This window comes from Lissotriton vulgaris, chromosome 9 (genome assembly GCF_964263255.1).
Source record: "Lissotriton vulgaris chromosome 9, aLisVul1.2, whole genome shotgun sequence".
NCBI lineage: Eukaryota > Metazoa > Chordata > Amphibia > Caudata > Salamandridae > Lissotriton > Lissotriton vulgaris.
This window is the reverse complement of record NC_141697.1, coordinates 631,909,237-631,932,742: the sequence shown is the minus strand read 5'-3', so window position 1 is coordinate 631,932,742 and position 23,506 is coordinate 631,909,237. Positions and strand designations below refer to the sequence as shown.

The following is a 23,506-nucleotide window of genomic DNA, read 5'->3' as shown; positions in this document are numbered from 1 at the left end:
GGCAAAAGGAACCCCTATTGGCAGGTAATTGCAAAGCCCCTATGGAGTTTGCAACCTTATTATCTTTTTTCATCTTTTCTAGCGTGGTAGCAACTGCGGGACCAAGAGGTTGAGAATTGTGGCCTGTACCTCAGGTATGAAACCTCAAATTGGCAAACATGCATGTCTGCTTAGCAGTACGCTGGTGTTCACTGCGTGCGCTGCTGTGTCTGCTGCATCAAGGGCGCATTTGATAGAGGGATTGTTGATAAGTTTGCCCCCCAGAATAAGATCATTTGCCTTAGATTTATGTTCTTCAAGCAGCAAATTGCATGAGTTTTTCTAACTCATCAAAATGAGCCCTATCAAATCTGTCTAACAAAGCCAGAGCATTAGTGATGCGCCAGTGATTAGCGGCTTGTGAGGCAACCCTTTTGCTGCCAGAGGCATCGATTAACTTGGACTCCTTATCATGAGGAGGGGCCTCACCAGTGGTCTGTGAGTTAGCTCTCTTGTGAGCATAGGAAACCACAAGAGAGTCTAAGGACAGGTGACCCTTGAAGTAAGCACAGTAAGTAGGTACCGGTTTATATTTCCTCTCATACCTAGGCGTGATGATTCTTGCTCTTACAGGATCTTTGAAAACCTCATCCGCGTGTTTAAGCATCCCCTTAAGCATTGGCAGTTTATGGGTAGTTTTTTGAGAGGAACTTAGGGTCTCAAACAAGAAGTCTTCCCCTAAAGCCTTCTTATGCAGTTCCACCTCATGATAATGAGCAGCCCTGCTAAGAAGCTCAATGTACCCTAAATTGTCGTCAGGTGGTGATGAGCTGGAGGAATATAATCTGGGGTCATTATCCGTGTTTGGGTCAGTGTCATAATCCTCCCATGGGTCAATATCCTGTGGCCTATCCTCATCATCATGTGGGTCAGGTGATGGTGGTGAATTAGTGGGTGTTATGAGTAATTGGGGATTAGAGGGCGAAGGAGGTGGAATATATGGTGGTGAAGGGTTAGTACCCACATTTTTTTCTCTTCAGGGGAATGTGGTACTTTTCCTGTTGGATCAGAAACACATAATTGAGTGCACTCCCAGTTTTACTCAAGTTCTATAATTTAATGCCATGCTCAAAGGCGTAGTTTCCGGCGTGCAGGCTTGATTTCTGCTCAGTCCCGAAGCATAGCATGAAATTACCAAAAGTCAAGTGTTGCGCCATTGCGCTCAGTTACAAACCGCACAGCCAAACAATTGTGCTGTTGCATCAACACAGCGTGAGTTCAAGTAAAGCAGCATAATCCATATTTCTTCATGTTTTATTCAACTGTAATCTTCATTTATACAATGGAGGGAATGCAATTCCAAACTTAAAATGTAGCATAAATGTCCAACCAGGCCTTTTATAACGGCATGTTAGAATCCATTTCACTTCCTAGGTAACTTACACGTGTTCACCCAATGCATTTCGGGCAATGTGCCTATAGTCAGGGGTATCTGTGATGCAAAAACAAACTATCAGTGTTCTGCTATACATGGCAACCCTTCCTGTTGGTCCATTTTCGTTTTTTCAGGCAATTTGGCATGGATATGACCAGTGTCTGGATTTATAACCAGCTCTTTCTGTTTCGGATCCGAAGGTGGAACATCGACGAGGCTCTTTTGGTGGAGTCTTTTTATCTTTGCTCACCGTCTTCAGCGTCAAAAGTTATGGCCCCAAACTCTTTGGTAGCTTAGATTTAATCTTTGATAAAGATGGAATGTGGACCGCAAAGTGCTTTGATTTCAGCGCCGAGGATTTCGGTTCAGCGTCGTCATGGGGCTGACTCGAGCCCAAGCCGGAAGGCCTCTCTGTTTCTCGGTGCCGACCTTGGCCCACAGGCTGAGGAAGGAACGTAGCCTTTTTGGTTTTGTGTTGTTGGGGCAAGGGGGCTTCTGTACTCACGGTACGATAACTCGGTGTAACTTGCATGTCGGAGTCGGCCTCGGACATGCAGAGGTGTTCTTCTTCGTAGGCTCTTTGAGCTTGTGTTTCTTCTCGGTCGGAATCTTTGCCGAAGATGTCCTGTACTGAGCCGCCTTGGAGTTGCATCTCGTGACGTCAAGCCAGACGGTCAGGGAGCCTCTTATTTGATCGAAACGATTGGCACACGTCACAGTCTTTCTCGTTGTGTTACGGGGATAAACAGAGGTGGCACACTTCGTGCAGGTTGGTGAGCGGAAACTTGGCACCACACTCAGGACAGAGCTTGAATGGAGTCCGTTCCATTAACTGCTAGCGAGCCTGGGGCGGGTAGGCCCAACGGCCCTCCACGAGTTTTCCGATCGATGATCTTGGAGTCAAAACAATAAGCGGAAAGCAGGAAACTCGATCGCTAAACAGTACTTTAGATGGTAGCGGATCGCGCATCTTAGGGAAACCGAGAAACAGTGCTGAACCGGAACGGAGCAATTCACATCCGAACCAGATGGCGGAAAAAAACAATCTAACAATGGAGCTGATGCCCCTGCGCACTACCACCGAAAGGAGGAGTCACCCAACTCATGACTGGAAAAGACTTCTACGCACAAATACAAAGAGCAACCATCCTGATCCAACACTGGATGGCAGGCTATGCAAAGCATGTGATCTTTAGCTCACATGCCCCTACAAATGGTTATGGAGGCCTAAGCATGAACCACTGAAATTGGACAACAAAGGACCCTGCGCTGTAGGGGAAGGTCAGAAGTTAAGGGGTAAAATATTCTCTATTTTTTTAAATTGGTTTGGGGTTCTTCCTATGTTGGGTTTTCAATTTAATATTTTAGTACTGCAGCAATACTTTACACATTGCCTCCAGGTTTAGCCTGCCTGCTTTGTGGCAAGTACCAGGCGTAAATCTCAGGTTAAGTGACTTTTGTCGTTCACCCTGACAAGGGTTGTTATTATTCTTTCATGATTTTATTTTTCAAGTTCTTTATTGTAGTAATTCAACACAGGAAAAATCCAAGAACACAAATGGATTTCCTTCTTAGCCAGCCAACGCGTTTCGTCTCAGACAATGAGACTTCTTCAGGGCTTGAACATTAATTGAAAGTTCCACATCAACGGAAGGACAGGTTGCTGTCCTACTGTTGATGTGGAACTTTTGCTGGTTACCATACCTTTCCTAGATTCTCAAGACTAAGCACGACAAGAACAGCATTAAAAATACAACCATCTTATAGACAGGGATTCCTGAATGTGTACGAGTTGTATCTCTTTGAGCACATCTAGTCAGAATAAAGTGAAATTACCATAACATGCTGTTTTTGAGAATCTACCAAGATGTACTGATTTGTGATTATCAATTAATGTTCAATGAAGAAGTCTCATTGTCTGATATTTTTGGGATGGGTGCTGATTTCTTATCATTCATTGTAATTTTTGGGCTTTGCCCCTGAAGGAAGAAACAGGGGTGTGTTCCTTAGAATCACAAGCACCATCATTATTATTTACAAGCCACAGGTGAAAGCAGGTGCATTTCTTTTGCCTCAATCCTTGCCTTTTATGTAACTATTATTCTTTCATGCTCATCAACAAAACATCCAATTTCTTAGACTCCTTTGCATTTCTGACTGCCCCATTTAAGTGCTTTCAACCTTACTGATAGACTCAAAACATTAAAAGTAAGCTAAATATGGTGTCTCCCATAGATGTTGTCCATATCTATAATGGGGGAACCAAAGTTATTAGCAGACCAAAATGATTTTATTGACTCTTGCCTTACTCCTTTTTTCAACTTTGCCACCTATTGTCTGATCTTCATAAAACCAAAATCAACTAACATCCTTTCATAAAAATGTATGAAATAATGCTAAACCCCAAGCCAAGAAAGGGTTTGCAACCCTCAGAGGCTCATTAAGCCTGGGGCCAAAATTTTCTTTTTTTAATTTTTCTTTTTTCAATTATAAATAATTGGGGGACTCACCCCTTCACCAACATAAGTGAGCAGGCCAGGTGACACTCTCCCTGTCGAGTTTTAGTTCTATTAATTTTTTTTGTTCGTTTTTACAGGACATGGGAACTGAACCCCAACATGTGGTAAAGATAAAAGTAGCCAGAAGGAGGAAGTTCTTTTTTTTTTATTTAGAAGAAATGCATAGGCCTAGGAGACCAGTGGTATGCAGTACCCACTCAGGATACCACCTAGTGAACATTGACTGCTTCAAGACCAGAAACATGAAATCTGCTCACGGGTGGGGCAGAGAGTCTCCTTTCTTGAACCATCACTTTAAATAGTATAAAGCGAAGTTAAACAAAAAATTAACAGGCTGAGTATTTTTGAGTAATCTGGAAATAGCAATAACATTTTACCATTGCCATATCGTCCACACTTTCTTCCTCTTCGTAAGGTTTGTAGTCTGGTCGCTTCTTCTTCAGCTCTGTGTTCTTCTTTGCCTTCTCTCGATCCACAATGTTCACATTCACAAGGACGTCACTGTCATCTTCCTCCAGAACACCTAGCAAAAAAAGGGCAAAGCTGGATGTTAAAATGCGTCTCTTTACAGTATCTTACCTAAATATAATTCTGATGAGTGTATAACCCCCTACAGAAGAAGGAAACATCATAAGCTAGCTGGCAGGTCCAAGATTGTAAGAAAAGCAATAAGGGGATGCATTTCCTAAAATGTAAATCAAGATGGAAAGCCTATCAAACAGGATTCGGCCAACAACTTTGAACACAGGGAAATGGGCCTGTAACAGTGTGCATTCTCTCTATTCCCCTTTTATTTTTATTTTTTAACAGGGACAATTGTGGAGATGGCCCATGAAGCCGAGCAACCGTCTCGGACAGCCGCATTACTGACAGAGGTAAGCACCGGAGCCTAAAATTTTGTGTTGGACATATAAAGGTCGGGCGGCATACCGTCTAGTCCAGGTGCCATGTTTTGCGTCATGACGGCTATTTCCAGCCTCACTTCTTCCTGCAAAACTGTTAAGTCAGACTTTTCAGTTACAACCCTACTTGGTGATATCCGGTCTGTAGTACCCCCAAACTTACCCTCAAAGTGGCTGACCCAAGCATCCTCGGAGGGGGTTAATACAGAGGTCTTCAATCTGTGGGGCGCGACACCCAGGGGGGGGTTGTGGAGTCCTGGAAAGAGGGTCGCAGCACGTGATTTGCCTTAGTGGCGTCCGGCTGATTGAGGGTGCTCATGGCGGCGGAGGCCTGATTCACACCGAGGGGTGAAAAACAACAAAGCCTCATTAACAAGTAAAAGGTCTTTTAAAGATCTGTGAAGTACTCTGGTGCAGCTGTGTGTGTGTCCCTGAAGCTGTCTCAGCCGGGGTGGGGGGGTGGGGGGGAGAGGTAGGGGGAGATGGGGGGGGAGGGGAGATGGGGGGGGAGGGCTAGGGGAGGAGGCTGTAGCCCTTTGAGTTCAATGGACATTGCGCGCCTGGAGCTGTGGGTCCCGCCAGTAAAGCACAATGAAAGGTCCTCTCTCCCCCCTCCGACACATCCCATAGGTTCAGAAATGTGCCTGAGAGTCTGTTCTTTAAGGATGAGATGTTGTTACAGTCTGTCTGCCCTTTTTTAAAAATTTATACAGGCACGAGCTGCAACACCTGCAGGGTTTCAAGTTACCGAAAAAAAAAAAAAAATGCCAGCCAGCCATGTGTTTTTTAAACAGCCTGCCTATTGCTTGTCTTGACACCAAATATGTTTATAAATTAAAACGTATACATTTGTAATGTGGCTTTTCTGTCTTTGTTCCATTTTATTATCAGTAATGGACCATTCAGGCAGCCCTAGAAAACAACTAACCCCTTGCATGCTGCCGTGATTCTGCGCCTGTGCGGCAAAATCGCGAGTGGGTGGGTTTATGACGGCCCCCAGCCGTCATCAGCACACGAGCTCCGTAGTGCATGACGGATGGGGGCCATCATCAGCATGCAAGGGGTTTAAAAGTGCTACTATTTATATTTGCTGTTCAAAGTATGCACAGACAAGTGCTGACAATACAGCTTTAGGTGACTGTTTATTTTTGTACCAACTGGGCCATCAAAATAATGAGCTGGCAACCCTAACCATAAAACTGGAAGTTTGTTGCAAGATCAGCACATTTATTTCCTCCACCCTGATCCCTGGTTAATGCCATAACAGCAATAGTTTAACATACCTGAAAGCCTACACTGCTGTCAATAACCTGCTGAGTTAGTTCAAGTGTCTGGGAATGCACCCTGCATTCAGAAAACTCACTCCTCATTCTCGCCCTTCACTTTCAAGCTCACCTGCACTCACAATGATCACCCTGCACTCACAATGATCACCCTGCACTCACAATGATCCCCATGCACTCACACTGATCCCCATGCACTCACACTGATCACCATGCACTCACACTGATCACCATGCACTCACACCAGTCACCCCCTCACTCTGCACACAATGATCGCCCTGCACTCACAATGATCACCCTGCACTCACAATGATCACCCTGCACTCACAATGATCACCCTGCACTCACACTGATCACCATGCACTCACACCAGTCACCCCCTCACTCTGCACACAATGATCGCCCTGCACTCACAATGATCACCCTGCACTCACAATGATCACCCTGCACTCACAATGATCACCCTGCACTCACAATGATCACCCTGCACTCACAATGATCACCCTGCACTCACAATGATCACCCTGCACTCACAATGATCACCCTGCACTCACACTGATCACCCTGCACTCACACCAGTCACACCCTCACTCTGCACACAATGATCGCCCTGCACTCACACTGATCACCCTGCACTCACACTGATCACCATGCACTCACACTGATCACCATGCACTCACACTGATCACCATGCACTCACACTGATCACCATGCACTCACACTGATCACCATGCACTCACACTGATCACCATGCACTCACACTGATCACCATGCACTCACACCAGTCACCCCCTCACTCTGCACACAATGATCGCCCTGCACTCACAATGATCACCCTGCACTCACAATGATCACCCTGCACTCACAATGATCACCCTGCACTCACAATGATCACCCTGCACTCACAATGATCACCCCCTGCACTCACAATGATCACCCCCTGCACTCACAATGATCACCCTGCACTCACAATGATCACCCTGCACTCACACTGATCACCATGCACTCACACCAGTCACCCCCTCACTCTGCACACAATGATCGCCCTGCACTCACAATGATCACCCTGCACTCACACTGATCACCATGCACTCACACTGATCACCATGCACTCACACTGATCACCATGCACTCACACTGATCACCATGCACTCACACTGATCACCATGCACTCACACTGATCACCATGCACTCACACTGATCACCATGCACTCACACTGATCACCATGCACTCACACCATTCACCCGCTCACTCTGCACGCAATGATCACCCTGCACTCGCAATGATCACCCTGCACTCGCAATGATCACCCTGCACTCGCAATGATCACCCTGCACTCGCAATGATCACCCTGCACTCGCAATGATCACCCTGCACTCGCAATGATCACCCTGCACTCGCAATGATCACCCTGCACTCGCAATGATCACCCTGCACTCGCAATGATCACCCTGCACTCGCACTGATCACCCTGCACTCGCACTGATCACCATGCACTCGCACTGATCACCATGCACTCGCACTGATCACCATGCACTCGCACTGATCACCATGCACTCGCACTGATCACCATGCACTCGCACTGATCACCATGCACTCACACTGATCACCATGCACTCACACTGATCACCATGCACTCACACTGATCACCATGCACTCACACCATTCACCCGCTCACTCTGCACACAATGATCACCCTGCACTCACAATGATCACCCTGCACTCACAATGATCACCCTGCACTCACAATGATCACCCTGCACTCACAATGATCACCCTGCACTCACAATGATCACCCTGCACTCACAATGATCACCCTGCACTCACAATGATCACCCTGCACTCACAATGATCATCCTGCACTCACAATGATCACCATGCACTCACAATGATCACCATGCACTCACAATGATCACCATGCACTGACAATGATCACCATGCACTCACTGATCACACGCTCACCCTGAGCTCACAGTGATCACTCTGCACTCACAATGCACTTGTGCTGTTCACCCTGTACCTCACCCTTCAGTCACATGAGCGCAGTACTCACCCTGCACTCATGAAACACTTCACTCACATGTCCCGCTTACTGCTCAACGTGCACTCACATAGGCACTCCTGACACCCACACAGCGCAGAGGTTTAATGTGCCTGCTACAAAGAGCATGTACCGTGCAGATCAAAGAACTGAGTGTGGGTAAACTATGAGTAGCGCTATAAAAAAATGAAATGTTTGCCAGAAAGGTGCTATAGAGAGATGGGGTGCATTGTTGGTGAGTGGTAGTGACGAAATTCATAGAGCAGGAGGAAATAGGGGAGGGGCGCCAAAAACAGACCGTTGCACTATGTGCGACCAGTGCTGGTGCCAGCCCTGGGGTCTAGTTGCGCCATTGTACACAAGTATGGGCATGTCGTGCCCCATCAAGGTTTTCATCCTAAGTTACAACAGGACATATTTACATGCACTGCAATACAGCTTTTCAGGGGTCCCCTTGATAGAGGCAGCTCTATTTTTGCCCTGATGGCCTGGAATAATTCTTAAACAGATGCTTGTAAATACTTTTTTGTTTCATTTCTTTTTAATGTGATTGATGTGAGGGAGTCTATTACTATTTGCAGAGAAATGTTTTTGTTTCATGCAAAGAAATGTTTTTGTTTCAGGCAATTTTAGATCAAAACGGGTACACATTTATGTTGGTGGTGTTATTAATCTAGGTCATGTGTAAAACAAAGCATCCTAGTAAAAGAATTTGCGCACATTTTATCTTGGAAAATTGTGTTTTGAGTGGTGTAATAAGCCTCTGTCATTTCACCACACCCATTCACAAACCTGCAGTTTACTAAACACTCTTATTGTGTTAAACATTATTTGCAGACTATGGCCCGTGATATGCAAATGGCAGTCGATCATGTAGTGTACCAGATTCCAGAAATTTCGGTCAGGTGGTGGGGGGGCCCAACATCTAAAAACATTCAGCTGGGGGGGCTCAGCCTACAAAAGTTTGAATACCTCTGCCCTAAACCCTGGATTCTTGGGTCCCCACAGAGGTGTGAATGTTAAAATAACTTACCAAAACGATGTTGGTGGTGTAACTTGTGGAAGCGCTAAAGCTATTACAAAATTTACAGTTCCGACTTGTGGCTGATGCAGCTTGCCCTGCTCGGGGAATCTGCAAGAACATTGAATACGCCTGGAACGTGTTCCGCTGTTAAGTTTATATCGTGATAAATAGCCCAGTTCCATATTTGAGCATGAAGAGACAGTGCAGTCGAGCTTGCTCTGCCTGGTTTGTTTAGATAGTACATACTTGTAGTATTGTCTGTTCGAATTAGCACCGATGCCCCTGAAATATTTGAAAAAAAGACTTCAGAGCCAGGAAAATGGCCTTGAGTTCCAACAGGTTGATATTTAGGGACTGTTGTATGTCCCATTTGCCTTGGACTGTCAAACCCTGTAGGTGCGCTCCACCAACCCTCGAGGAAGGCGCCTGTCTTTATTACATATTGTGGTAAGCCAATCAAGAATGAGCAGCCTCTAGATACATTTGGGACGTGCGTCCACCATTGAAGAGCATCTTTCATCTGTGGTATTATTCAATTGATATCATTGAAGGAGCCTGAGGTCTGTAAGCACGGACTATCCTGTTCTCCCTGTAAAGGCCTCATGCGTAAGCGGCAGCTGAGAACTAAGAAGAAGAAACAGGAAGAAAGCATTCCCAGTAGCAGCTTGTACTTTTGTACTAAAATAGCTTTTCTAGGAGGAGCAGAGCAGAGCTGGTAGACTGCGTATCTTTTCCTGGCTCTCATGTGAGGCGAAGGCCTTTGCCAGCAGCGTGAAAATAGTTGCTCCCAAAACATTTCTGACATTTCAGGGTATTAGTCGAGACTTTTGAACATTGATAGACAGCCAGCCCTAGAGACTGGAACAGAAATACGCACTCTTGTGTGCGTCTGTTTACCACTGATGAGAAGGTTACTTTTATAAGGTAATTGTCGAGGTATGGGAATATTTAAATTCCTGCTTTTTATAGAAGATGAGCAGCCATTGGGGTGAACAACTTAATAAATACTCAAGGCTCTGAGCGAAGGCCAAAATGCAGGACTCGGAACTGAAAATCTGCGCCAGCCAATCTGAAGCATAACAAATTCCGGTTTTTGGGATGAATGGGGATGTGGAAATGGGAGTCTTGAAAATCCAAGGTGATCGCCATGATTCAAGAATTGTAGCACTTCCTGCAGAGACAACATATGAAATGTTCACTTCTTTAGGAAATTGTTGAGGTGGCGAAGGTACATGATAGAGCGTCATTCACCTTATTTTTTCCTTATGAGGAAAAATCTTGATTAAAATCCTGTCCTTCTTTGCGCTCTTGGTACCACTTTGATTGCTCCCTTGCGCAACATGGGGCTTATGTGAGACAGCAGTTCTGTTAGATGGGAAGAAAGTAGGGCAGAGGTGGAAAATTCAGAGGAATCTGTTGAAATTCCAATGTGTGTCCATTGGAAAATATATTGAGGACTCATTTGTCCGTTGTCATCATGGATCATTTGGGGAGGAAACAAGAAATGTTTCCACTAACCTAGAGGAAAAATGCGAGTTGAGGCCAACACTAAAGATTCTGCACTGCTTCTTAGAGGTGTCTCTCCCTGTGAAGAAATGCGTTACTTACCTGTAACTGCAGTTATCCAGTATTAGTGTCTTTCATAGATTCACATGCCTGAATCATTCCCCGTCGTCGAGACGGGAGCCTCCGGTATATAAAAAAGTAATGTCCTAAGACATACATATAAAAGAATAGGCCTAAGGGTCTCACCTTAGTGTCCTATCTAGGTCCTTATGCAGGAAGGACCAAACAGAGTAGGCCCAAGGGTCCCACCTTGGTAGCCTATCTGTGTCCTTTTGTAAAAAGGACCAAAGTAAAGAGAAACAACCAATCAGCTACTACCTCCTTCCAGAACCTTCCTGTCAGGAGCCTCAGTCTCTCAGATTTTCGTACGTACCAAGCTAGTTAGGCGTAAACTTGTTCGAGAGATTGGTGAGTCCTTCCAGGGGAGGCGGGAGGGTGCATGTGAATCTATGAAAGACACTAATACTGGATAACTGCAGTTACAGGTAAGTAACGCATTTCTTATCCAGTATTTGGGTGTCTTTCATAGATTCACATGCCTGAATCAGAGTAGCAAGCAATACAATATGCACATTCTGTGTTGGTACAGCATATATAAGTCTGCAGATAATACATATCTGCGACTGTAAATCAACAACATACAATGTCATGTAGTATCTAGTAATAAAGAGATGTGCATACCAGTCAAGGATGGTGGGAAGCAAGAAGGCTCACCTCACTGGAATAGATGGCGAAGCACTGCTCTGCCCACTGCTGCATCTTTCGTCAGCTCAGCATCCAAGCAGTAGTGCCTGTTGAAGGTATGCGGGGACTTCCAGGTCGCCGCTCTACAGATGTCCAGGAGTGGCACTCCAGCAAACAGTGCCGCAGACGTGGACGTGGCTCTCGTGGAATGGGCTTTGACCCGCAAGTCCAAAGGCCGCCCAGCCTTGTCATGGCAGAAAGTTATCGCTGAAGAGATCCACCTTGATATACTTTGTTTCGTCAGGGGCATGCCCTTCCTTGGTCTGCTGAATGCAACAAAGAGTTGGGATGATTTTCTGAATTGTCTTGTTCTGTCGATGTAGAATTTGAGGCATCTCTTCAGATCTAATGAATGCAGCGTTCTTTCAGCCGAGGTAGTTGGGTTTGGAAAGAACGATTTTAGAACCACTGGCTCATTAAGTCCGAGGGGACTTTGGGTATGAATTGTGGGTTAGTGCGCAGGATGACTGTCGTCTCTGAATTGTAAAAAAGGGTCTTGGATGGAGAGAGCTTGCAATTCACCAACCCTTCTGGCTGAGGTTAGGGCCAGGAGGAGGGCCGTCTTCCATGAAAGGAATTTGATATCCGTTTTGTGGATAGGCTCGAAGGGATGCTTCATCAGTTGGTGAAGGACCACGTTGAGGTGCCACGACGGAGGGATAGGTTTTGGCCTTAGAAAGGACCTGAATAGGCCTTTCAGGAATTGTTTGATAAGCCTGTCCGCCCACAGGGAAGGACCCTTAGAAGTTCTTGTGAACATGGATATTGCAGCTAGGTGTACCTTGATGGACGCATGTGCAAGTCCTGACTGCGCCAGATGCAGTAGATATGGTAGCAGTTGCTGTGGGGTGACATGGAAAGGGTGTAGGCCTTCTGTCGCACTTTTTTTATCCCGGAAGCACGTTTGGATCAGAAGACCGCCTTCACACGCTACGACCACAAACGCCGTTGGTAATATCCAGATACCTACACCCAAGGCGTTTACTATTTTCCACGCTTCTGAAACAGACCATAAATACTTTGATCTATAAGTTGAATACAGATTCACCCATCGTTTTGTGATTTATGACAAGAAGCTAAATAGAATCTTCAGAAGCCCTCCTAACAACTGCTATTTAAGAACTTGATGTTAAAGAATTGCGCTACTAGGTGACATTTCTAAAATATGAAGCCCCTTCTCTAATTGGTCATATTCCGTGAAGGAGACGCATTTACGCTTCAAATATCAGAAAGTTGTCCCCTGCCTTGAGAAAGGCGCTGGCCGCCGAAACGCGTCGACACACAACTTGATATACTACTCCCCCATTGTTTCATTGCTAAAAGGAACGGATTAAGTGTTTTTTACTGTGATTTATATTTCTGAAATATAATTTTAATGTGTCATTTGATATATGTATTTTTAATTTGTTTTATTTAATAATGAATTTGTTCAGCACGAAAACAATCTTTTGGAAACTGTCCTTCATAAGTCTCTTGTTCCTGTTACCATTGTGTAGGCAATTTAAGACCTCCGCCTAGGCTGTTCTTTACATTGTGGCCTTCTGTCGCACATCAGACACAGAAGCGCTTCCATTTAAGAGAATAGGTCTTTTTAGTGCTGTCAGCTCTAGCTTTAGCGAGGACATCTCTACACTCCTGCGGAATGTTCAGGTGGCTGAATTTGCGGTATTCAGGAGCCAGGCTGATAACTTCAGAGGGCCCAGGTTCGGGTGGAGAACCTGTCCTTGGGACATTGTGAGCAGGGCCATTGATGACTGTGTAGGCGAAGAGGTGGTTGGATAGACAGGCGATGCAGTACCAATGCTGCCTCGGCCAGGATGGGGCGATGAGGATCAGGGTGCAGGGCTCCGACTTCATCTTCCTGATGACCCTGGGTATCAGTGGAAATGGCGGAAAGGCGTAAGCAAACACGTTCCGCCAAGCTATGGAAAATGCATTCCCTAGTGTTCCTGGTTGGGGAAGCCTGCTTGCGAAGCTTGGGCATTTGGCGTTCTCCCTGGTGGCAAAGAGGTCTATCTGCGGGGTTCCGCCCTCCGCAAAGATGTAGTTCAGCGCCTCCATGTCCAGTTCCCACTCGTGGGATAGAGACTGTTCCCGGCTCAGGGCGTCCGCCAGGACGTTGTCTTTGCCCGGAACGTATTCGGCCTTGAGTGTTATTCCATGCTCGAGGAGCCAATTCCAGACTCTCTGAGATTCTTGAGAGAGTGAAAGCGAACGCGTCCCTCCCTGTTTGTTCAGGTAGTGCATCGTCGTGGTGTTGTCTGTCCGGACGAGCACTGGGGAGTTTCGGATGCATGGGAGGAAAGATTGGAGCGCCAGAATGACTGCCTTTAGCTCCAGAATGTTGATATGGAGTTTGGATTCCTGCGGCGTCCATTTGCCGTTGATCTGTAGTTCTTGCAGGACCGCCCCCAGCCCTCTAGGGATGCGTCCGTTGTGACTACATGTGGTTGCGCCGGAAGCAGGAACGGCAGTCCCTGCGACAGGTGTTTGGTTGACCTCCACCATTGTAGATGGTCGACTATAGATCGTGTGACTCGTATGCGGTCTTCGAATGATCCCGCAGCTTGTGTCCACTGTCTTGTCAGTTCTTCCTGAAGGGGGCGCATTTTGAGACGGCAGTGTGGAATGAGCAGAATGCATGAAGACATCATGCCGAGGAGCGACTTGAAGGTACGGACAGTCAGAGTCTTTTTGGATGCCACTAACGTGGGTAAGGAGATAAGTTTCGTTTTTCTCTCCTGCGAGGGGAAGGCTCTCGCGCGTTCCGTGTCCAGGGTCGCTCCAAGGAAAGTGATGACTTTGCTTGGTTTCAATGATGACTTCTCTCAGTTGAGAGTCAGGCCTAGTTGGCGGAAAAGATGCAGAGAGGCGCTGGAAGACGCGGCTGCGGCTGTTGCCGACGGGGCCTTTACCAGCCAGTCGTCCAGGTATGGGAAAACCTGGTGTCCCTGTTGACGAAGGAAGGCTGCCACAGGAGAGAGGCATTTTGTAAATATCCGTGGGGCAGATTTGAGGCCAAACGGGAGAACACGGAATTGGTAGTGGGTTCCTGCTACTGCGAACCTGAGGTACTTCCTGTGTCCTTTGAGGATAGGGATGTGATAGTAGGCGTCCTGCAGATCTAGTGACGTCATGTAGTCGCCTTCTTCCAGGAGTCCCAGGATCTCTTGTAGTGTGACCATACGGAACGACTGTTTCTTTAGGAACACATTGAGCGCTCTCAGGTCGAGGATCGGGTTCCATTTCTTGTCTTTTTTGTGAATTAGGAAGAAGTGGGAGTAGAATCCTTCCCCCTTTTGGGCGTGTGGAACTTTTTCTATTGCGCCCTTTTGAAGCATGGAAGCTATTTCCTGAAGAAGCAGCCGTAGGTGTCTGTGAGGCCGCTTGGCTGGTGGTGTTGATGGGGGATTTGAAAGAAATTCCAGTGAGTGACCAAGTTGGAGAAGTTGTAAAACCCACTGGTCCGTCGTTATTTGTCGCCAATTCTGCAGGAAGAAGGAGAGTTTTCCTCCAAGTCTTAAAGAATGTGATGGTGGAAGGGCTGGCCAAAGGGAAGAGTAATTGGCGATTGCCAGCAGGTCTCTTCTGGTTTTTTCCCCTGTAAGTCGATTTGTTGTAGGAAGTTTGACGTCCCGTCTGGTTTTGACGCTGTTGGAACTGCGTCTTGCCCTGGGAGTACGAGTAGGAGGACCTATTTTGGTAGGAACCTCTGTACGTAGATTGTCCTCTCCCTCTGTTGCCACGAAAGGAATGGTTTCTAGATTGTAGAGTTCCCAGAGCTCTGGCTGTATCGGTGTCCTTTTTGATTGTGGTGAGGGCTTCATCGATCTTTTCGCCAAAAAGATGTTCGCCATCATACGGCATATCAATTATTTTAGTTTGAACTTCCTGGCGGAAGGAGGTGGCCTTAAGCCAACCCTGATGTCTTAGAACAGCGGCGCCCGCCAGCTGTCTGAAGCCAGTCATGGCTACGTCGATGGCACAGTCAATCAATTCAGAAGCCGATGTTTGGCCCTCTAGGAGTAGCGAGTGTGCCTCCTCTTTCAAATCCTCTGGCAGGTTAGCGAGGTAGGGCGCGATGTCCGCCCAGAGCTGACGGTTGTAGCGGCCCAGGAGTGCAATAGAATTTGCGATCTTCACCGTCGTTGCAGACGTGGTGGAAAAGCGTTTTCCGATGGCATCCAGCTTCCTGCCTTCTTTATCGGGTGGTGTTGATAAGGGAGACGCAGGGTTGAGCAAATTCTTCTGCGCTGCTTGAGTAACCACGGAGTCTGCCTTGGGGTGACCCGTGAGGCATGCTGGTGCCAAAGATGTAGGTTTGTATTTTTTGTCAAGCCTGGGCACTATTACTTGCAGAGAAGCTGGCGTCTGCATGAGTTGTTTGCCCTGTTTCAATAGGTAGTCAATAATCAGGATCGATCTCGTTGTCTTTTTCGCAGGTTCCTTAAAATCTTAGAGGAAACATTCAGTCTCCTGTGTTTCCATGGACATATGGAACCTTTTGGCTGCTCTCTCAATGAGGTTATGGAAGCCACCAATGTCTGCGGGTGGAGACTCCGAAGACTGTGGCTCTGGAGAGGCCGGAGAGTGAGTGACGTAGTCCTGGTCTGCGTCAGGGTCTGAGTCATCATCGCGGACTTCCCCCTATTCATGGTCTCTCTTATCGTCGTCGGACGAGATGGTGTCTTGTGCTGGATCCTGAGTTCTAGGAAGTACCAGCGGAGGGGGCTTATGTCGTGGTACAGGAGCAGGTACCTGCGGAGCTGGAGGAGCAACAGGAGTGTTTTTTTCTGGAAACCGCTCTTTATAGTCTTTGATGAGGAATTGTAGGTCCGAAACTATGGATGCTGGCAGGCACACCATTGGTGTCACTTGTGTGTGTACCTGAGTATGGACAGTTTGATCCACATATTCCTCAACATCTTGTTCCTCATCTGTACTCTGGCACTTCAGCACCAGTTCCGAAGGGCTAGTGGCCTGGGTAAACAGTTCCTCATCCAGTTCCTGGTCTTGTAAGAAGCAGGATGGTGTTAGTTGTTGCACCTTACTAGGTGATGTCATGTCCGGTGTGATTGGCTTTTTAGTAATCTTGATCGTGACATGGGACGTCTGGGCATCCATAGCATGTGAGAGCAGCTCAGACTCCTTCCAGGTACTAGTTGCCGTCGACGCCTGTGTCGACGGTGCCACCAAAGAGCTTTCCGTCGTCGGCGGAATTTTACTCTTCGTCGACGGTATGTCAGTCGTCGATGCCCTCGTCGCCGTTGTTCTCGCCGACGACAACTTTTCCGTCGTCGACGGCTTCGTCGACGCCGAAGGAGACTTCGTCGACGTTGTGGCTTTCGTCGATGTCTTCAGCATTGACCGCGTCGTCGACGACGTAGTCCTAGTCGTCGAGGGAACAGTAGATGGCACCGGTCTAATCGTCGACGATTAAGGTGTCGTTCTCGTCGACGAGGAAGACGTCGACGAGGCCGACGTTTTCGACACTGTTGTCGTCGACGTAGAGACGGTTTTCAGCGCTGAGGAGGCCATCGGCGTTGTTGTCGTCGTCTGAATCGGCGGCTGCTTCCTGGGGACAGGAAGGTCCTTGTCAGACACAGGTGGCTTGCCCTCTGAAGACTTTCTTGCCTTCTTAGGAGGGGTGTCTGAGGGGCCAGGAGAGGAAACCCTAGGCCTCTTCAAGGAGAACTGCGAGGCGCCAGACATGCTCTCACCTTCTGAAACCAGGTCGCTCTCAGGTTTGTTCTTAAACCTGTTCAGCCATATAAGAAGACGTCCTTCCCGGTCCTTCTGGGTTTTATGTTAGAATGTCCTACATATTCTGCAGTCTTTGGCCTGGTGTTGGGGGTAGAGGCAGTATAAACAGGTCTCATGTTTATCTTCCACGTGCAGCCTCTTTTTGCCACATGAGGTACAGGCTCGAAATAGTCCTTTTTTCTGGCTATCAGCCATGGCAAAAAAGTTGTGAAAATATTGAGTTTTGATGAAAAGAATAAGTTTCCTGAGGAGAACTCAGGTGGAGACTCCCGAGCACAACGTGCGGTAGAAAATCGGAGAGACTGAGGCTCCTGACAGGAAGGTTCTGGAAGGAGGTAGTAGCTGATTGGTTGTTTCTCTTTACTTTGGTCCTTTTTACAAAAGGACACAGATAGGCTACCAAGGTGGGACCCTTGGGCCTACTCCGTTTGGTCCTTCCTGCATAAGGACCTAGATAGAACACTAAGGTGAGACCCTTAGGCCTATTCTTTTATATGTATGTCTTAGGACATTACTTTTTTATATACCGGAGGCTCCCGTCTCGACGACGGGGAATGATTCAGGCATGTGAATATATGAAAGACACCCAAATACTGGATAAGGATGTCTTTCGTCTATAATGTTTGTAGGAGGAGGCAGGAGGATTTCATTGGAAAATATAGCATTATATGTTTGCAGGAAACTTGGTTGAGGGAACCTGCTTATAATAATAGTTATGCCTCTATTCATACATCAGCTAATATAACCCTAGGTGGACATGCCAAGGGAGGATTATTAACCTTGGTTTCAACGACATTGACTGGTAGAATCGGTAAAACTCAGCTTCATTGAGCCCATTTTCAGATTATTAACATTCTTCTTAGAAAAAATGTAACCTTGATCCCTGTACATTTTTATCACGATAATTTTAACATTAAAAACACAGACATTGCTCAAGAGTTGGAAAATACACTGTGCAGACACATTCAGGAGATAGTTATGGATTTTGTAGTCCATCTGGGGGGGTGGGGCGGACCGGGGTCATTTCAAAGTATGCCCTCTATCAAAATAGTCTGCATGTCATTTAGTACACGGGGGAGCTAAAGGCAGTTGTCATTTTGATCATATCACCTGTGGGAACGTTTTCGATTCCTTATTGTCAAAGTTCTCACTTTCCCTCACTCTCGACTTCATTAATATGGACAACATTGAGTTAGTCTCATATGTTGGGAGAGGCCAATGCACCTTAATTGATTTTACTGTCATTTCTGACTATTTTAAGCCCCAAGCTGTGACCTTCACCATACATAAAGTCTGCTTTAGTGACCATTAGCCCCTATCACTGGAGCTAGAAATACAAAGCGACCATCCAAGCACATCTGTCAAATCATGTTCAATATCCCATGATAAAAATAAGGTGTTACTACGTAAGTGGTCCACAATAAATCCTGACCTTGTTCTACACTAGATTATAACATCTAATCTGAGACAAATCCTATACTGTCTAGAAGACAGTATACATCCTGCTGGCATGTTAACATTCTTTGCGGCCATTACTGAGACGTTAACATTTTATTAACTTGTAATCACAACATGAGACCTCGGGCGGAAAAAAAGTGGTTTAACAGTGACGGTACAAATTCCCATAATAAACTAATTAAAACATTAAAGGTAAGACCTTGAGACAAACTGAAGGTAAAACAGTCACATATTGAATAGAAACAGGCGCTAGAGAAACATAAGCTAGAAATTAGACAAGATGCCTGGGAACAACTCCATGTAGCCTGCCAGAGCAGAGATCCCAGACTATTCTGGCATTCTGTCAACCACGACTTTTTTAACAGCTATAACAAAAGCAACATTGATGGCACAATAATGCCCGAAGTCTGGGTAGAACATTTTACTGGCCTGTATAAATGCGACACTGAGCTCCACTCTAGTGCCAAATTTAAGTATGGGGCATCAACCTTGGCACACCCAACACTAGATGAGGTTGAAAGGGCCCTCATCCAGACTGTGAAGAATAAGGCCTCTGGGTCTGATGGCATCCGGGAAGTCCGGTTTTTAGCTAATCCACCTTTGTGGCTTCCGTTAACTAACATTTTAAGCTGCTATGCGTCCGAGGGCCCCCCTGCCTCCTGGAGCACCGTGATAATAGTACCTATTTTTAAACAAGCATCTGCAATGCAATAGGTCTCGCATTTGCGAGTGTTTTAGCTGCTGGCATTCTAAGTTACAATGCTTTTTATTTATGTTGATATTTAAAACAGATAAAAGACATTGTCATTTCCAATGGTAATCGCTCAAAATTTCTCAAATGCGGGACCTATTGCATTTCAAATGCTTGTGTTCATAGTAACCAAACACAAAGGTACCCAGTTCGATAATGAACTGTGTGGCTATTGAGGGGAAATCTGTTAATTCAATCAGCCCAGTGTTTGTCTTTCATTCGAGGCCACATCTGCGCTGAAGATCTCTGGAACTGGGGTCCAAGTGAATAAACGCTGCACATTCAATGGTATATTTATTGTGCCCCGAATCTGATATACCAATGATGTCTTTTTCTTTTTTCTCATGGATCATCCTTAATTATATCTTTATTTCATGGTTGATTGAGGTGTATAGAAGACCAATAACTATTGAGAAAAACGTACATTGTTAATTGCAGGCGAGTAGCCTAAACTTCGATGTGAGCTATATTCGAGCTCTCACAAAGCAAAACTATTTAGTGGAAAAATAAATATTAGTTGTCTGGGAAATCTTGAGCTTACATTTGGTAGCTGTGATTACCTATCAGACTACATCTCTCGTTGTCTTGCCAACACAATGATATTGTGATCACAAAATCTATCTTTCTGTGCGGAAATCATTCTTTACCAACTGTATCACTGTACCACCAAAAGGTACGGGTAGTGGGCGTGGTATGTATAATTAAGGGAGTGGCTTTAACATGTGAACTACACTTTCCAACAAGTGCCACCCTACCCACAAGTTTGCAGAGAATCATAAGTGGCATTGCTTTGGGCACTCTACAGAGAGGCCGAAAATCGGATGTCCATGTGTTCTGAACACCTTTCTGCCCGAGCGTCAGACATTGAGCAAAGCTCGCACTGGCTCATCTCAGTGGTGGCCCCTGTAAACACCTGGATGCGGGTCCAGCCCTTGCTGGGATAGCGCACGGGCAGAAAGATATGTTGCACCCTTGCTGCTGCTTGGGCAGCAATATGCCCCTTTCGTGTTCGCAGCTCAGTTTCTGTCTAAATACAGCAGTGACTAATTTCTGAACCCTCTAACCCTCCCGCCCTCCCAACTCACCTGAAGCCATTTTGTTGGCTGGGGGAAGGGGGTTTGTGTGTGGCGGCAGGAGGTGAGAAGGAGATGGATTGGAAGGTCAACAAAGTGGGCTGACCCGAGTGTCAAAGCAGCGCATGCAACATGTTAAAAACTATTAAAAGTGCTTCACGCTGAATCACTGGCACCGAACATTTCCGTGATACATCACACGCTGGGTTCTGTAGTGAGCAGCAGGTGGGGATTCACCGTTCACGCCCCCCTGTGCACCTACCCAGGACACACTGGCTATTACCGTCACTCGCTTCAGCCCAGGGTTTCCAGACAGCTCAGCGGGGCGGGGAGGAGGCCCGACACTGCCACCAGAGAGGCCATTACGCAGATGTTCACAACAGCAGCTCGCTTCGGTCGGTGTCCGAGAGTGCTCTAAGCCAGCTTAAGAGCAGGTGCAGCGAACTTGAGAAATGCACCAGATTGATAACTACTTTGGATCGCCACGGCGAGCAGTTAGCAGAGAGCCCCGCAGCCTCAGCTCGGCGATGCGCGAGTGCAGGGAAGAGGGCAGGGGCGCATCAGGCTTCCTGCTGATGGGGGTGGGTGGTGGGTTTGGCCTCCACGGGGAGCGTCTCTGCGCAGCCTTGTACCTGCCTACCTGTTGCTAGAAGAGAGTTGGGGGGCTCGGGCAGGAGGTAAAGTATTCCGCTGCATTTACATATCCTCTAGTTTGCCTCAATAAAATCAACACGCCATCAATGTATGATGAATATATGAACAAGCTGTCTACGTGGAGCCGACGAGGGGTGTGTGAAAGTGCGAGATGCATACGCTGTGCAACCCTAGCCCTATATGGGGACAGGAGATATGCACGCGTGCGGAGTGTCCTGACGCTGTGCGCGTGCACATCGCCTGTCCAGGTGCGCACATGGTTCGTCTCCCTTCGCAAACCAAAGCTACGACAATAGTCTTGCCAAGGTGAAATAGATCTTGCGCTGCATTCGCTAGGCGAGACCTAAAAAGGAGACAGGTCAGACCCTAAATGATATGGGCCCATCTCTTTAATAGATTGTATTTGTAAGATTATGGGCAGGGTAATGCAGGAGCGGTTGGAGGCCTGGGTAACAGACAGAGGGAAGTTCACAGATATTCAATATGGCTTCATGAGAGGCTTGGGCACGGTTGAACAATGCCTCAATCTGCACCTGGACATAGGCAAATACATTTTAGCCAGGCCTGGATCCCTTTACCTCTGGTTCATGGACCTGGCGTCTGCTTTTGACTGGGTGCAGAGAGGAAGACTTTGGGAAAAGATGCTGAACATGGGTATTGACCCCCCATTGTACATTTTTTAGCAGCCATGCACCACCCAGATGTGATGGGGAGAGTTCGTTTTGGAGTAGATAGCGAACTCACAGGACAAATAAAAATGATTGCGGGGTTCGCCAGGGGGTTGCTCTTTCGAAACCCGTTTTATTTTTCCTGTATATAAACGATCTAGAAACTTACATCACACAGGGGAAAGTGGATGCTCCTCCGATAGGCCGCAGGCCGTTACCTGCATTGTTATATGCAAACAACTGTGTTTTAATGTATAGAACTGGGGTGGGGCTGCAAAGGCTTTTAATTAGGTTTAATGGTTTTACGAATGACCTTGGCCTGAAGACTAATGTAGGGAAATCTTATAACATGGTGGTGGGCAAACCCCACACCGTTTTAAAAACATGTTTTATAAATAATGTACAATCGACCTATGTCCCGACATTCTCTTACTTAGGAATTCTCTTTGACCAAAAAAGCACCTAGTAGAATCAAGGTTTTAATCAACACCTGAAGGCAAGTTTTAGATTTACCAAAAAATTAGGCTCAAAACCTATTAATGCACTTATTAATATCTATAAAGCCCGCTCATGCGCAGTCACTTTGTATGGTGCCGGAGTTTGGAGATTTTGTTATGTAGAGGGCCTACAACGAGTAGAGAGCATGTTTATGAAACGTCTGTTGACAGTCCCCAAAAGTACTGCTGCCACCATTTGTCATAGCGAACTCTGCTTAACTCATTTGACTTTTCAAATACAATTAGCCCTGCTATTATTATGGCATAACATCTGGGCAAAGAAAGAAGCAGTCCTAAATAGTGCGGTCATGTTAGACTGTTTAAAACTGGAGTGTGTGAAAAAAATACCGTAGCTTAGTCCTATAAAAGACCAGCTAGAGACCATGGGGCAGTCTGATTGTTTTTACAATCCAGGAAATATTGCCAAGCTGCCAAAAGTAAAGAGATTTCATAACACACTTATATCTGAGCAGAGGAACTCGGGAGATAGCAAAAAAGAGGGTTGTAGAACACTCACTGTTAGTCTGCATCCCAGGTCTTGAGCCTTCGCTCTCTTTTTACTTTACTCCTGTTAAATTATTTGATCTCATAAAGGTTCACGTTTGGCATTTCACACTTCCTGGTCTCATATCCACGCAATGTACATTGTGTTGCCAAATTGGGCCCATGCGACTCAGCGTCAGTCCAGAGCACCTTACATTTGATGTATTTCTTTGATGTATTTCTGTAAGCTTTATATTGCTCCAAGGCGTGCCTTTTTAATACCTCTTAACATTTTTAAACATAAGACAGCGTTGGGCTGCATTATATCACCTCCAGCTTTTAAAAGATGAATTTACCTGTCTAATGATCTATAGGTAAATTTCTCTGGACGTGCGGTTATGGGACATTGTTGGAAAATGACTTTATGAACTTGTTTACATTTTGGGCCCTGGTTTTTAAAAGACTTCCCAGTGAAATTAATTATTAATGACATTGATATTTTGACAATTGAAACTGCCACTGTCGCAGATTATTATTATAAGATTCTTGTATTTATATCTGTAACCTTTGCTGAAATGTTGTCTTATAATGCTTTCTTTTATGGCTGGTATACAGCCGAATAAAGACCTTTGAACTAAACTGACTCCTCGGACAAAAGATCAATA

At 46.1% G+C, this 23,506-nt stretch overlaps 1 protein-coding gene across 1 annotated transcript in view; it reads right to left on the bottom strand.

Annotated features, from left to right (window-relative positions):
* Positions 1-23,506, bottom strand: part of SART1 (spliceosome associated factor 1, recruiter of U4/U6.U5 tri-snRNP) — a 598,340-nt gene that overhangs the window by 246,090 nt on the left and 328,744 nt on the right. Inside the window, exon 8 of the mRNA XM_086938291.1 lies at positions 4,311-4,456. Coding sequence (XP_086794417.1) covers positions 4,311-4,456 — 146 coding nt within the window. The remainder of the gene's footprint in view (positions 1-4,310; positions 4,457-23,506) is intronic.